At 42.2% G+C, this 15,608-nt stretch overlaps 1 protein-coding gene across 1 annotated transcript in view; it reads left to right on the forward strand.

The window, feature by feature from the left end:
* Positions 1-15,608, forward strand: part of LOC104492763 (sickle tail protein homolog) — a gene marked incomplete at its 3' end in the record, with an annotated part of 90,988 nt that overhangs the window by 37,187 nt on the left and 38,193 nt on the right. The window contains exon 4 of the mRNA XM_010135356.1: positions 7,879-8,702. Within this exon, the coding sequence (XP_010133658.1) occupies positions 7,879-8,702 (824 nt within the window). The remainder of the gene's footprint in view (positions 1-7,878; positions 8,703-15,608) is intronic.

Here is a 15,608-nt window from a genome sequence, read left to right on the forward strand (position 1 = left end):
CCCCCCCCCCGCCCTTAACGCAGAAGATAACTGCATGACTGGGAAGTGCTCATGTCATGAGATTTTCTTCTGTGATATTTAAGTGCCATCTCTTTTAGACTGTTAATACTGTATTTTTAAGAAGACATTTTCTATATTCTGTGGTCTTTTGGGGTGAGAGGATGGAAGAGAGGGAAGGATCCTTTCTCTTCTTGTTTCAATTTCCCTTTTGTGCCCTTTAAAAAAAAAACAAAAAACAAAACAAAAAAAGCCCAACCAGAAAACCCCTGAACAACTAATCATAATAGCTAGTGTGGTGTGCTGCAGAGATAACAGTGGGATTGGTTTATGGGGGCCCCAAAGTTCAGGTTAGCCAAGCAGCTCAGGTGCCTGGTTAATGAGTAGACACCCTGCTCCACGGGAGGGGCTTGCTGTTCCTTCTACCAAATGTCGCTACCAATCTGAAAATCTTCTAAGGTTTATAACTGCTGTATTTTATTTCTAGATTGTGTACTGGGTTCGCTAAATAATTGGAGGTCTTCATCTGCTGGGAAATTAGTGTGTGTATGTTTCATACTGTTGCCTTTGAAATGCATTCTTTTACCTAAACAGAGGTTACTCACTCACTATTTTAATTTATGGCTTTCCCCTTTGTGAGTCTCTCTTGTTCTTCATTCCAGAATGTTAGTTTCTTTCTATACATCTTATAGGCACACATTAAAAAATGGCTGAGTGATTGAATCACATAGTGTTGCACAGTTTGTGACTGGGTGACATGCCAAGGAGGTTATTTAGTGACTAATTTCGAAGGGGAGGAGAAATTGCAGGCTTGTCATGTGGAAAAGTACTTCAGTCTATTGAAGCAGCATTACTGAGATGGTCGGGTAAAGCAAGATGGCCTGCCCCTGCTGTGAGCAGAGGGAACAAGGAACATTTTTACTGTTTCAAAACCTTTTCCCAGGAGGCATGGATATACAAAATATTATACCATAGACTGAGGATTTATATTCAAGACTGAAAACAAAAAGTGCTTTATTAGAAGTGGAACCAAATGCTCATCTCACTGCTGTAGCCATACAAGTGATTTCCTTAAGTAACAGTAAGTGACTTTAATTATTTCAGAGCAAAAATCTTATCAAAGGTTGTTTTATTTGTCCTTAGGTAACAACGTTGTCTAAGCGTGTAATAAGAGTGCTACTGTTCTTAATTGTAGAAAGAAATGCTCACAGTAGCATCAGGATAGCTGAAGAAATTATGCCTGAAAGGGTAGACTGTGTAGGGTTTGCTCTGAAACTCTCCTCTCTGCTTGTTTGTGTGGTCCATCTTCAGCATGCACATTGACTTAAAAGCAAGGTGAAGCAATCAAACATTATTTTTGATATTACCATTAAATTTGTTTTGTGGTTAGCTTAGAATTTTATGGATCTGTTTTACATTCAGTAAAAAGTGACTAGGTATTCTTTGTTTTCCTCATGGGAACTTTAGGATGTGGTATGAATTAAGTTTACGTGTAGTCAGGGACATAAAGGGACATACTGAGACATGTAAAATACTTTGAGGTAAAACACTTGGATTGCTGCAGCGTCTGAGTTCATGCGCAAGTGTGCATTAAAGGTATCAGTATAAAATAAGGGAAAATAATATTAAGAATGTGTTTGATGCTCTGTGGCATAGAAAGGGAAGTGATGCAGTGGCTGAGCTTCAAGCCAGGGTACGAGCAATTACAATATGTATCCTAAAAATAAGCTCTTCAGGATAAAATAGTGCTTACACCATAACCTTTGTGTACACCTGCTCAACTGGCAGAAAGGCATGATAACTGGATGTCACAGTGCTATTGAGTAGTATGATGATGACACCTGATTAAGGTTCACTCAGGATGCCTCCTTTCTGGAGGATCTTGTTTATGTGCTCTAAATTCCACCTTCTAGGACTGTGAACATCATCTTGTTTCTCCTGTGTTATTCATGTCAGCTTCTAGCCAGCAAAAAAACCAAAAGCAAGCTAACAAACAAAAATTAAAAAACCCCCTGTCTATGAACACAGAAACTGGAGGACTGGGTGGATTCACCATCACTTACCATCACAGGCTTATCCTAAGGAACATCTTATATTACAGCATTATTGATCAATGCAAAGAAAACCCACGGAATTAAGAGCATAAATCGAAGAAGAAAAACTCAGTTATTCTCTTGCAACATCCATAGATGTCCAATTAAATGTTCTGTTCTGGTGTAATCAGTCACTGGAACCAGAAAATTATTGTTTCATAAATGTTCTGAGTTTTTAGCTCAACTCTTCTTTCACCATAATACAGTGATTTTACAGCTGGTCATATACCAAAACTGTGCAAAAGGAGCTAAAGAACTGAAACCTAGATGCATGCTAAGAATGGGTAGTTAATTATAATAAATGCTGAGATTTCTCAGGGGGTTCTGCAACTCCTTGTCTGGAAAATTATCCAGGAAAGCACAATGGAAATATGTGGGACAAGCTAGCTGGGTCTTAGAGTTCCCCATTCATGGGAAATCTGAATGTTTGAAATCAGTTTTATTTTATCAGCATGTGGTTCCCATAATGAAAACCAATTGTGAACCCTGGCAGCTCCTAGAGCCTTATACTACAGGGCCAGACTCAACTGAAGCCAGGTCTCCAACTTAGCTTAGGTCAGCTGTTTTGTGGTCTGAACTCTCTCTTTTGGGTATCGTTTGCCAAAATTACCAATAAACTTCTAGTCTGAAAGCACTGCTGAGGAGCAATGGACATTGAAAGCCCTGGCATGCCTTACTACTTGGTCCAGAAGATCACCCAAAAACTACCAGCTCTGCTGAAGAGACCATGACAACGTCCCTACCCCAAGGCGGACTCTGACCGAGCTGCACCGGGTCTGTGAATCTGGAAAGCCAAAGCTCTAGAGAACTCCAGGAATGTCTCACAAGAAACAATGTCAGTGTTTGACTGAAATCTGCTGGGCAGTTTTTTTCCAGCTTTTGTCTTTACTGATTTTTTTACTAAATGTTTCAGCTCTTTTGGATTAGCAGTCTGCTGAAAATACTTTTTCATTGGAAAGTTATTCACCAGGAAAAGCTAAAAATTATGCTAATATGTTTGCAGTTTTCAAGTATAGCATTGGGCAGCTGGAGGAACCAGCAGCTGCAGCCAGCCTGTTTTTTTTCTGCAATTACCCGATGAAGTGGGGAAATTTATAGGAATTAGAAGGCATACTATGAGAAGGGAAGAACAGACAAGTGTGACAACCTCTCAGTGGTGTCTAATAGCATAAGGATTTGACTTCAGTTAATCATTGTACAGATACTTTAAAAATTTTGCAGACTGTTTACCGATTTTCAAGAGCACTGTTTCTTATTGTAAGTTATATAATTCTAGAAATATTAAAACCATATATAACAGGTTCTTTGCAAAAGCAGATTTGTGTTTTCAGCTGTCCAAAGCCAACCTAAATGAAAGTCATGATAGAAGAGGTATTTTATAGTGCAACTGCTGATTAAACTGAGTGTTTTTGACAAATAGTACAGTAATGCTGAAAATTTATTTTCATGAGGAATGAACAAATTCAGGGATTGTATTGTTGTTGGATTTGGGGTTGTTTGAGTCTTTACTTATGAGAAAAGTGATGGATTGCCTCACTTTTTAGAGGATTTTCTTCTGGTGAGGAATTCCCGTAAAAGGTCTCTTTACAGACAGATGAATTTATCAGTATTGTATCAGTACTTAGTGTTTCTGTAGCTTTTCCATCAAAGACATTCCAAGCTCTTGAATTCTTTGCATGTGTCCTCGCTGTTTTCTGTTGGGTGAGCCAGCCTAAGGAGCATAGGTGCAGTTTTCTCAGGGAAAGGCAGGGTGTCAGCGGGAGAATAAGAAAAGTAATAGCTTCACATGCCTGAGAGGTGATTAATGCAGTCTGCTGGGAACTCAGAGTGTCTCTGAGCGGGTGCACGGCTAAGTTCCATCTAGGGAACATGCTCCATGTAGGTATTCTGGCAGGCTGAAATCCTTGGGGTAAAGCCAGTCACTGCGTTCTCTGTTGACGTAGAAAGGACCTGGGAGAGCAATGAGAAGGGCTGCCAGGTCAGAAACTCTGGCCTACTTTTCCCTTTGCCCATGTTTTCCTATAAGATGTTAGCAGATACTGGCATGAGTCAGGCTGTACCTCTGGTAGCCTCCTGTACGGTGAGGTGAACAGTTGGTGTGGTGCTGATGAATCAGTGGTAGGCTTACTGCTTAGTGCTAACTGGCATCGCCCTGGTGTGCGTGCAGGCACGGCTTCACATGCCCTGTCTGCTGTGTGCCACAGGTGCAAGTGATGTGTGGAGACAGCTGGAGAGACAGAAGTAAGGACAACTTCTTCACTGTGAGATGCCCATGTTGGGACAGACCGTAAAAGTAACCTATGAGAAAGGACAGCCCTAACAAATTTAGAGTAAAGATGAGCATAGTGTTGTATTGGTCCTGATGGACAAGTCAGACTGGACTGTATTTCAGAAATCACCAGCTGTTGAACTCCTGAATAGGATCTTGCTCTTTGCTGTCCATAAGACTTACGATACCATGACTCTCTCCTTCTTTCAGGGGAGCTGTGCTAATCAAGAGGCCAGGAGCTGCCACAAGCATTGTATTCTGCTGTATGCAAAGACGCTGAGTCTGCCCACTCTTCTGTGAGCTACCAGGAGCCAGACTCTTTATAAGGCCATCCATCTGGGTGGACGGATAGCTGGTTTGCTACCTTTCCACATATAGTCATATTCAAAATACAGCAAGATATTGAGTATGCCAACTTGTTCTAAAATAAAAAGTGATGCCTTTTCCTCTCAAATTTTTTATATAGAAATTGTTGCTGGCCATTTGCCGTATTTTAACCTAATGATTGACAAAACCAGTTTCTATTTCAAGGATGTAAAGTCTACAGGGAGTAAGAACAAGGAAGAGCTATGTGCTACAGAAAACCGCACCCTCAGGCAAATATATTACGTGCAGTCGAAAAGCACATGATGCTATGCTCGCACTAAAAAAATCTTCTTCCTTTTGGCCGCAAAGCAATTGCCTGTGATAGCACCCCATATTTAGAGGCCCAGATAAGCCCAATATAAATTTTCTTTGTTCCTGAGTCATTTAGTTAGAGTCCAAGAACACGTGGCTCAAAAGAGCCTGCATATTCAAGTACCTATTTTCATTGAACATGGAGGGTTTGTGGTGGAAGACAGAAGAAAAAGCACAGAAAGTCGGGTGTGTATTTGAGAGACAGTAGTGTGCCTTGAATGTTACACAACAGATATATAGAAAAGAAGCAAGAGACCATCCTTCACAGTTTTAAAGTTGCCCTTAACAAAGAATCTGGAGATTTTGGAGAAGTGAGAAAAGTGGAAAAAGACAAAATATGAACCAGGTGGCAGAAAGCCACCTGGCTCCTGGTCACCAGCTCATGTCCCTGCCTAGTCCACACGTCCTGGTGCACCTGCCCTGGGCACCCTGGACTCTCTGGCTCCATCTGCTCTCCCCTTCTACACGCTCCACCCATGTGTGAGTCATGGCTTAAAATAGAAAGTGAACTTTTCAGGAAGGGGTTGACTGCCCAGGCATTTGTGTCCTGCCCAGCCCAATGGGGTCATGATTCAGGCTGTGTACTCCCAAGCACTATTTTAAAGCAAAAGTAAATAGCATTATACACGTCAATACTCAGAGACAGGGTTTTGAGCAATAGCTCAGCCCCATATTTGAAGTCCTCATTTCCATCTTGAAGTATGGCAATACACTAAGGTGGAAAATAGGAATTTTTCTTTGACAGATTTCTTTGACTTATGAGAAATGAATGAGCATATGCAGGAATATGAAGTCCAGAAGTGAGGGGAGATTAAACCTGTTGCTTTCAAAGCTTCCCATGGAAATTTTCTCCTCTCTTCAAGGTAACATTGGAATTTTCCTCTCACTGCAACCCAGCGTATGCCAGCGTCTATGGTTTCTGTGCCAGATACTATTGCATCCATGGTAGCTTTAGCTGAAGCAGCTAAACAGGGCATGGTATAGCTCGTACAGTAGAAACCAGCAAAGATTTTCTTTGTCTGGGCATTTCCCTCAGTGCAAATCATCTGTGGCTGCCTATCCCTTGAGACATGATCCCAAAGCTGTTCTGTTGACCTAGGTCCAGAATCTGAACGTACAATACAGCTCAGTATGTTGCAGTGTTTCTTCAAGGCAATAGAAAACTATGTTGAGTGCCCACTGACAGTTTTATTAATACTGCTTAGTTATATTTTATTTTAAATTCCAGACTACAATAATTCTCTGTTCAAATGAAAAATATTATCCCATGTTACCCTTTGGTGTGATGACTTTTGTCTGGCTCTTTTATGACCCATCCCAGCATACTCCTTTGTTCTGTTACACTTAATTATTATTGCTGCTGCCACAATGAAGTTATCTCCTTTCTTTTTTCTGATACCTGATACTCCCAGACTTTTGATCTCTGGCCCTGGGGAACATTGTTTATAATCCCCAAGTGCAGAGCCTGCTGTGATGAGAACAGCTATTGTTTATATACTGCTATCGCAATTCCCTTAACGGTAGAAGAACCTGTGGTGAGGCAGGAGTAGAATATAATTTCTTGCTTCATCAGCCATGGATCACTCTAACTGTAATGAATCCAGTCATATTTTCAAAGCAAGGAGTGAGAGGGGTGAAAAATGGTGAATATTGCAGATCAGCAACTACCACTGCGCATTAGTGTGTGCTCTGTAAGTTTAAGAGTGTGTAGTCATGTTGGTGATGCTCAGTTTTCTACAATCCCTTGCAAGTGATGAAGAGGTAAGCTGAAATTGCCAACACAAATTTTAGAAACTGTAGGTTTTTTCTTAGGTAGTTGGTGGAACCCAGAAGAATTTTTCATCTCCCTGTTTATCCACCTTACCCTAATGGCGCCAGAGCAGGCTCATGATGCTTGCTAGAGGGAGTATTTCTCCTGTGTTTGTCAGAGACAGTGTTCAGCCATCTAGAGAGGTCCATTGCTCGGGAGAGTGAGATGCTATAGCCTCAGACGCATGCATGTCCATTGCAGATTTTTGCCAAGGCCTCTGTTAACAAAGCACTAATACATTGGTATGGAAGTCTCCCCTTTCTTTTTCGTGCTTGCTCATTCCTTACTGCTGGCGAGTCACTGCTGCTGCTTATGTAACTATGGTAAAATGGACTTCCTGTGTGTGCGCTCCACAAAGTGTCTGAAGCACTGTTACCTTTGCAATGAGGGAAACTTATGGCACATGCTCTGTGGGGTCAGACTGTTTTCATGCAACGTGACTGTGTTACAGCCAATAAACATTTGTGTGTGTTCCCCTATGCTTTGTGTATCCTTTGTGTATTAAACACCACATCAAGTTATTAGCAAAATGTTAAATCCTGCACTGAAGCAAATGGCCAATTAGTTATAATATATATTTTTCTTGTCTAAGGTCTGTTTGTGATGCCAGAGCATCAGCATTTTCATACTGGTTTGGAGTCAGTGAACTCTAGCCTGATCAATAAACTGTTTTTAAGTCTGTCACTGGCTACACGTACTTAGAACACCTGGCACTATAACCCCCAATTTCAGCTTCAGTAGATGTGAATATCAGATTAGGGTAAAATGGTATTTGAGTCAGTAACAGCACATTTTAAAACTCTCATATTCCTTCAACATGTAGCCCATTTTATTGCTGTTTATAGTTGTTATTTTTCTTTAGACACTGAGCTCCCAAAGTGTTTTATTAACGCAGATGACAAATTATTTGGTCCAGAGGGTTGGGGTTTTTTTCCCCTTCTTGTTTCTGTAGCTGTAACGGTTGTCACAACCCGCACCATGTTTTGCTCATTCAGTAATTTTATATTTTATGTTTTTCCTTTTCTTTCTAGATGCAGAGGGAAATTGCTTATACAGGACCAAGCACTTCCCGCCCTGGATCTGCCACACACTCTCCGCACGCGATGCCCAGCTCTCCACCTTCCACCCCAGTGCCCCATTCCATGCCTCCCTCTCCATCCAGGATTCCCTACAGCGGGGGCCGGCCCATGGGTGTGCCAGGCAATGCCACCATCCCCAGGGACCGTCTCTCCAGTGTGCCAGCCTCGCGCTCGATATCACCCAGCCCAAGCGCCATTTTGGAGAGACGGGACGTGAAGCCAGATGAGGATATGAGTAACAAAAACCTTGCCCTGATCCGAAATGAAGGTCTGTACAGTGACCCCTACTTGTTTCATGAGAGCAGGATGAGCGTGGCTGCACCCCACTCTGGACACCCCCTCGACGTCCCCGATCACATTGTGGCCTACCATCGCAATGCCATGAGGTCATCAAGCACTTACTGCAGCCCCTCTTTGCAGCCTGAAGTGCTGGAGCAGTCCTTGTATCGACAGAAGTCACGAAAGTACCCGGAGAGCCACTTGCCCACTCTTGGCTCCAAAACACCTCCTGCCTCACCCCACCGGGTGGCTGACATGAGAATAATCGATATTCATCCTCACCATAGTGCTCACATTTCCCCCCACACCATCCAGCCTGACAGGTCTTCCCCCAGCCGCCAGTCCTTCAAGAAGGAGCCAGGACCGCCTGTGTTTGTGGATGCGAAAGGACGGAGTGCCCTCGGCCTGCCGGGCATGGCCGAGGCAGTGCCCTCTCCAGTCGACAAGCAGGCTTTTGGCTATGGATCACCTGCGATGCCCAAGGACAAGGAGACAAGGTAAAGCAAAGCTGGGGCTTAATTTATGCAAGCGAGAAACATTCCTAATTGCACATCTTGTGCCGTTTAACACCCAGGGGACAATGTAATGTGTAGGAGACTGCTGTGCTGGGCTGCGGTGTTTATTAGCCGTCTGTCAAGGTAGTTAGTAATTTAGAGGAGATGCGACACCACCCGTTATTAATCTGAACGTATTGTCAACCCATGATGAATCCCTCGTTATTTTCATTTGTGTAAATTTCAGTCATTGGAAAAAATATAATAAAACAAAATGATTAACTAGGATTTTTCTTTCCAGACAACCAGATCATGTTACAAGAACAAATGATGTTCTGTTCTAGCTAATAAGAGAATATATTTCATCCCCGTTAAGAATGACACTCTCATATTACAATTTTGGTTTTTTATGGAGTGGAATTTTTCTCATCTAGTGTTAGGAAATGGGAAGAATTTATCATTACTGTCTTATCTCCTGTAAAACATGAATTTACATAAAAATAGGACAGTTGTTTATAATAATGTTCCTCAAGGGGAAACTGCTGAGTAGAGCAAGTCTGTCTCAGGGAAGAAACTGAAACACAAATGCTGTTCCCAGTGATTTTTCCAGCATCACAAGTAGTTGGTGACCTGACTGTTGTTAACTTTTGTGCATTAACAATGACGACAGTGATCTCTCCTGTCTTTTTAAAGACCAGATTTACGCAAAGGTCTGTGAAGGCTTCTCCTGCCATAGACCGTGCCCTAGGAGAGAAAAAATCGTTGTGCTGCCAGTCAGTTGCTGTGTATTTGTATGAGCTGCGCTAATCTCTAGTGTATTGTTTGTGCTGTTAACTTTTATAGAGCTCTTTAGGAAAGTGGACATGAATAGCTGGAAAATGCTAAGCTCACAGAGGCCAAAGGTAACTGCTGCCTTAACTACTGAGGAGATACAGAGCTTTGTATAGCTCCCAAATTTCCCTTCCACCTGAGCAACTTGCTCAACAATTAGTCGCATCTGACCACGCTTGCTCAGAAAAAAGAATGTGTTGTGAGATCCATTGGGGGGGAGAAAATGGAGGATGTAAGAAAATCAGTCAGCCACAAAAATTACAGGCTTATAGCTTGGTAGTTATGTTGACTCAAGGATATGAATTAGGGCATATTACAATCTAGAGTCAGTGAAACCTGATTTGTATCTGTTTGTTTCCAAGAAAAACCTGACATTTCTTTTCAAGCTTCCATTATTACAACTATGAAATAATTCTAACTATATTTGCCAATTCTAATCAAAGAGGTAGGCTTCAGATTGAAAATTTTACAAGGTTCACTTTAGGGTGTTGAAAATAACCAATAACTTTCCAGTCTGTGAGAATTTCTTCCCTCTGAGCATCTGATCAGCTACTCAGATATGCACAAAGCTGTGTATTTAGGAATATATAAAGAGCAACTATACACAGAGTTCTGCAACTTCTTAAGGAGAGCTTTGCACCAGGAGTTTTAGTCCTGGTCCCAGAATACATTTACTGTGATGAAAATAGCAATACATGACCTTAAAATTCAGCATGGTGTGTGTTAGCCACATGGCACTGAAAAAATAATTCTGAAAGCTGCCCTTATGGGATGTGGGGTTTTTAACCTTGAGAAAGTGTGACTTTTAAAAAATTACCAAAGGCAATTCATGCATATTGGTGTGTTTTCTAACCCCTGCAATATTAAGAATTGCGTTTGAGTTCTACAGATGCAAAATGCTCTAAGCCTTATTTTAGCTTTATAATAATTCCATAAACTTTGAAAGTAAACACTGTTGAGATTGTACTAAACTAAAGAAGGAACACCAAGGTTATCCAGGTTGAGGGGCTTTTGCTTTTCAGCAGGGGCTGAATTGTTACAAGGTTGTTATGAACACCTGAAAGGTGACATATATAATGGAAGAAAGGTATCCTGTAGCCTGTTGTGTAGGACTTACAGTTTACACCCAGAAGCAGTACCGCTGGGCTTGCTTCTGTGAGTAAGAATATTTTGGGATTGGAGAGATGGGGCTTGAATTCATCCTCTTGCAGGCATGGTAAAACGGGGTGTATGCTGCTCTGTGATGCGTATTATCTACTTGCTGATGACTGTTCAGAGAGCCTGAAAACCAGGCCACAGAAAGCAAATGGTAGTGTGTTCAGTCAGCCTGCATGCAGACGGTGTCAGGTGTGAGGTAGCAGCAAAAGGGCAGATTGAGTATCTGTTAGCCTTGAGGATATTGAGGAGGGAGGTCTTTTGCATTTGTGCACTGTGACAAGAGAGGCTTCCCATTCTGACTCATTGAGGAGTGGCTTGAGGACCCTGCAAGCCTCAAAACAATCATCTCAACACTGTTGTTTCTTCAGTCCCTGGTGGAGTGGGCAGAGAACAAAAAAACTATCTCTTATGCCTCCTCTTTGTGGAGATTGCTTTTGAGTAGCACTGTTGCAACCTCAGGACAATGTGTAGTTTAAGTATGTCAGAGAAAAGATTAAAATGGATAGTGACAATACTAGAAGTTAAACTGAACCTCTCTTCCTCTGTTAATTCTCCTTCAATTTTTCCAGTCCAGGGCTGAAGTGGGATATATATGTACTTTATAAGAATATGTTGGGTACTTGAAGCAGATCTGACCTCTGTTGACTGTGTCCTGGATTTGTTGAAGAAAATGGGTCCGTTACCTTTGGAGTGTTAACTGCAGCAGATTTGGGTCTACAAAAGATGAAACCCACTGTTTCTGATCCCTTCTTTTGGAGTTTCCCATTTTAATTTTGCATTGTGGAAGCCAGTCTTGTTAAGCTTGTTATTTAAGCTAGGGTTGAGGGGGATTTAATTGCTTCACACAATTCTTTCTTGTATCTGTTTTACCTCTGGTGTTTTCAAGGTAGCTACCTCTGTGGTATAAATTTGCTGGAAGAGTTCCATATGAAGCTCTTTTACAACTATGAGAAGAAACAAGTTTATGGAGATTTAAAAAAATAAAATATGTTAGTATTCATATGCACAAAAATATTAGAAGTCATAACAGGTTGCAGCAGTTCAGCTTCAAGGGGTCATCGTCCCTTAAATCTGATGTTTACGGGAAGAATCAGTGCATTTTTGTGAGTAAGCATGAGTTGGTTAAAGAGTGATTTGCTATCATATTTTTGGATGGCCCATTTATGTAGCTTATGGTGGACACTTCTGGAAATCGCTACAGAGCAGATGTTTAAATGTTCATAATTTGGAAAAGAAGCTGTTTATCCAAAAGTGCATTAGATTAAATGTCATTTAACTTACATTCTTTGCATTTAAAACTGATGTTGTGTTGCAAAATTCTAAGTTGTTTGATAGTGCTGAATATGTATATAATAAATGCTGCTACTCACTAAAATACAATCCTTAAAATAGCAAGATACTTCTATAGAACATTTTTCTTCCAAAAGCATTTCAGGAGTGAACTGTGGTTGTGTACTGCGTTCTGCCTGAACACAACTTTTGTTCTCTTCGTTACATGCCACATTAGTGAGGAAAGATAATGGTAGGACTGAGCAAAAAATGCGATCGTGTTCACAGCTTGTGGCTCGCAGTTCAAGACTAAAGTGTAATGGCCACGTCATGTAGCTTACTGGATATTGTTCCCATCACAAAACCACTTTATTGTTTAATATGTTAAAATACGGATGGACTCTCCGTGCATTTGCATGGAAAGGTTTTACTCTGTGAAGCCATGGACAGTGGGAGACTCGATCAGCAATGCACTGAGAATTGTATAAGAAGGTGGATTTTGCAGATACACCCGCTCAGCTACTTTACATAGGGCCAATATTTTGTCTTCCTTTGTGAAAGATGTTGAATAATATAGGAGGAAACGTTATTTTGCCTTATCTTTGACCCTCTTTTTTGATTACTATACAGACTTTACTCGAAGTCTAACTATAAAATGTGAAGTCACTGAAAATCTTTCTCCAAGATAGTCTGCCAATTAGTTCATGGTGCCAAACTTGTTATTTAAGTACGTCTTTTATGAATGATGCTCTGCACAGCCTGGGGTCAGACAGGAACATGAATGAACAGTTACACAGACGAGTTCTATTTGCTGTCTGTATGATGAATCCTCTAAGTACTGTGAATACTAAAGAACTCCCCAGGAAAGGGAAGGAACATGCAAGTCACACGCAAATAGCATCACTCTATGAAGTCGGAATTCAGCAATACGCTGTACTCTGCTTGGGATTACTTGCAGTTAATTGCAGTGGGGGGAATGTCATGAAACCTCAGTGAAGCTGTAAGGAAGAAATATGGTGATGAAATCTGATGTCTCAGTGCACAGTTCCCGGAGAAGCCAGGGGAGTTTTGCTTCTGCTGAATTTAGGGAGCAAGATGCTAAGGCAGGGCTCCATTCCTGGATGTTCCTGGGGCCAGGGGCTGTGGATCAGGGTGAACAGGGCTGGTGAGCATCCCATTGCCGGCCGAGGTCTGCGACAAGCCAAAGCCAAGCCTGACGGAGAGTCCTGCTAGAGCTGGGAGTTGCTTCTGACCTTGCCCCCTTGTTTCCTCCCCCACCACACTACTACCACCTCTGACGCTGCCAGCATTCACAAGAAAACAATGTGAAACAATGTCTCTGTGCTCAGGCTGATAAAACAGCCGTTTTTCAACTGTGGCAGAAGGGACCCTCCCTGTTCTTCCTGGGTGGTGAAGAGGTGCAGGTTTATCTGGGAACAGAGATGGGGTTTGGCCTCTTGTGCAGCCACCACCAACAGAGAGGCACCACCATGCTTTGTTCTGCCTGACCCTCTCTCCTAGTACCCACATCCCAGCCTGTCCTGTCCACTGGGCCCTGGCCCGCCTCCTGTCACCGGAGTCCTGGCCTGTCCCATGTCACTGGAGTGCCCCATCCACAGGACCCCGGCCTGCCTGGTGCAGGGGGATGGCGGCCCACCTTACCTCTCCATAGGAGGAAGCATAGAGAGAGGTAGAAAATATAGTGTTGAGAGCTAAAAATGCGCAACCGTCATGACAGGGCTGGCATCCCTGATAGACCCCCCCACCTGGCACAGGCTGAAGAAAGCGTTCCTTTTCTTCCTTTGGAGCCAAAGTTGCTCCAGCCCTTCACAGGGAAGATGGAGAGGAAGGGGGCTGTTGCAGAGCCCATCCCTCTCCTCTGGGGCTGTGCAGTGGGCGGCAAGACTGGGCCACCATCCCTCCATCCACAGCCACTGGGACAGCCACGTCTCTCCCTGCCTGTGCTGGAGCACACTGCCTCCCCCTGCTTTCCGTCAGATCACCAGGTCTCCGAAAATCAGGTCATCTTATTTAATGCCTAAAAGACACCTCCTTTCAGACACCTGTTTTTGAAATGTTTCATGCTGATGGCCATAACAAGTCTGGGTATTGCAGTGAAACGATTACAGGAAAAATCCTGCCATGTCTTTAATGGAGTAACTACAGAGCACATGTAGATTCTTCACATTCTTAATGCTTTTACCATATGAAAAATACTGTCATCTGTGCAATTGGTTCCAGTATTTCATTCGTTTTTCATCATCTCCTATCTCTGGAACATCCCTCTCTCTCTTAACAACATATTTTCCTAGATTTCATGGCAAAGGACAAGATCAGCTTTGTGTTGCCATAATGTCTTTTGAAGCAGAAAATTGCTTCCAGATTATCGAATGTGGGATGGAAAAAACATCATATTTATGAATTGGTAAAACAGATAGACTTCCAATTGAGTTTAGTTCCAGGAAGGTTTTGTGATGATTATCTGGGAAAAAAAAAATGTTTTCATTATTAAGTGTCAAAAATGCTGCATTAAAATTTGTTAGAAGATAGTTATCCCAGGCTTTTAGTACTTGCTTTTGTTCCAAAGGTCACTGTAGCCTAAACCAATTTTTTGTTTTAAAACTTAACAGTAGTGGAAACTCTGTAACGTGCTTCTTGGTTTGAAATGAATTAGGTCAGATTCACTAGTCTTCTCATCTCCTTTCAACATGAAGACAGAAAAGTAAGATGTGTACTCTGTAATAAATTGCAGTAAGAACACATCTGCCAGCTGGGGACTGACTGAACTCTCTCTTCTTGCTTCCTTGTGTCCGTTAGCCTCTCACTACTTGTTTTGCTGCTGTGTTTTCTCAATGTCTGGGTGTCTCAGAGTCCCCCCTGGCTATGGTATCTGCATGCTATCCCAGGAAACCTCTAGTTCATTCCTTGAATGTGAAATAATTAACTTGGATAATCTGAATTGTTGGTTACTCACTTTGATTCGTGTCAGCTTGCTTTTGCCTAATATTCATACCTATATTTGAGTTTATGTGGCCCTTATCTATTGGCATTGTTGCATTGGCCACCAAACAGCAACTGAAGCTGAGAGTAACTGGAGCTTGGCTGCTCCCACGTGCCCAGGATGCTGCAGTGGTGATGGATAGTCCCTGCAGCAGGCTGTCCGAGGCTGCGTATGTCTGTCTCATCTTCTGTCAGCAGTCATCGCTGCTGATCTTAGTCCCTTGCTTTTTGAGAAGTTTTGATCCCAAAATAACGATTCTCCCAAAATCAGTGTTCTTCCAAAATCACAACTCACTGTCAGCATTTGCTTTTGCGTGTCTCCCCAGTCACTTAACTGCTGGCCTATAGGGATGCATTTTCAGAATGTCCTGAGGTCCCGTATTGATGCGTCTGTGTTATGGTGTGTCACTGCCATGTGAAAGTAGGCACCTCTTGCAGCAAAAGGCCCACTGAGGAAGTCACCTTGTATCTGACTAATATGTGCGTTTATATAAACCGAAAAGTACACAAATGTTAGCTTTCCTATCCAAAAAAGTGATTGTTGTAGTTTAGTGGCCTTTGGCACCTATGGAAAACACTGACCATACCTGGTACAGTTCTTCTTAATTTCTTTTCTTCTGGTTTTTAGGAGTTTCTCATGATACGTGCATG

The sequence above is a fragment of the Buceros rhinoceros genome, unplaced genomic scaffold (genome assembly GCF_000710305.1).
Source record: "Buceros rhinoceros silvestris isolate BGI_N320 unplaced genomic scaffold, ASM71030v1 scaffold1714, whole genome shotgun sequence".
NCBI lineage: Eukaryota > Metazoa > Chordata > Aves > Bucerotiformes > Bucerotidae > Buceros > Buceros rhinoceros.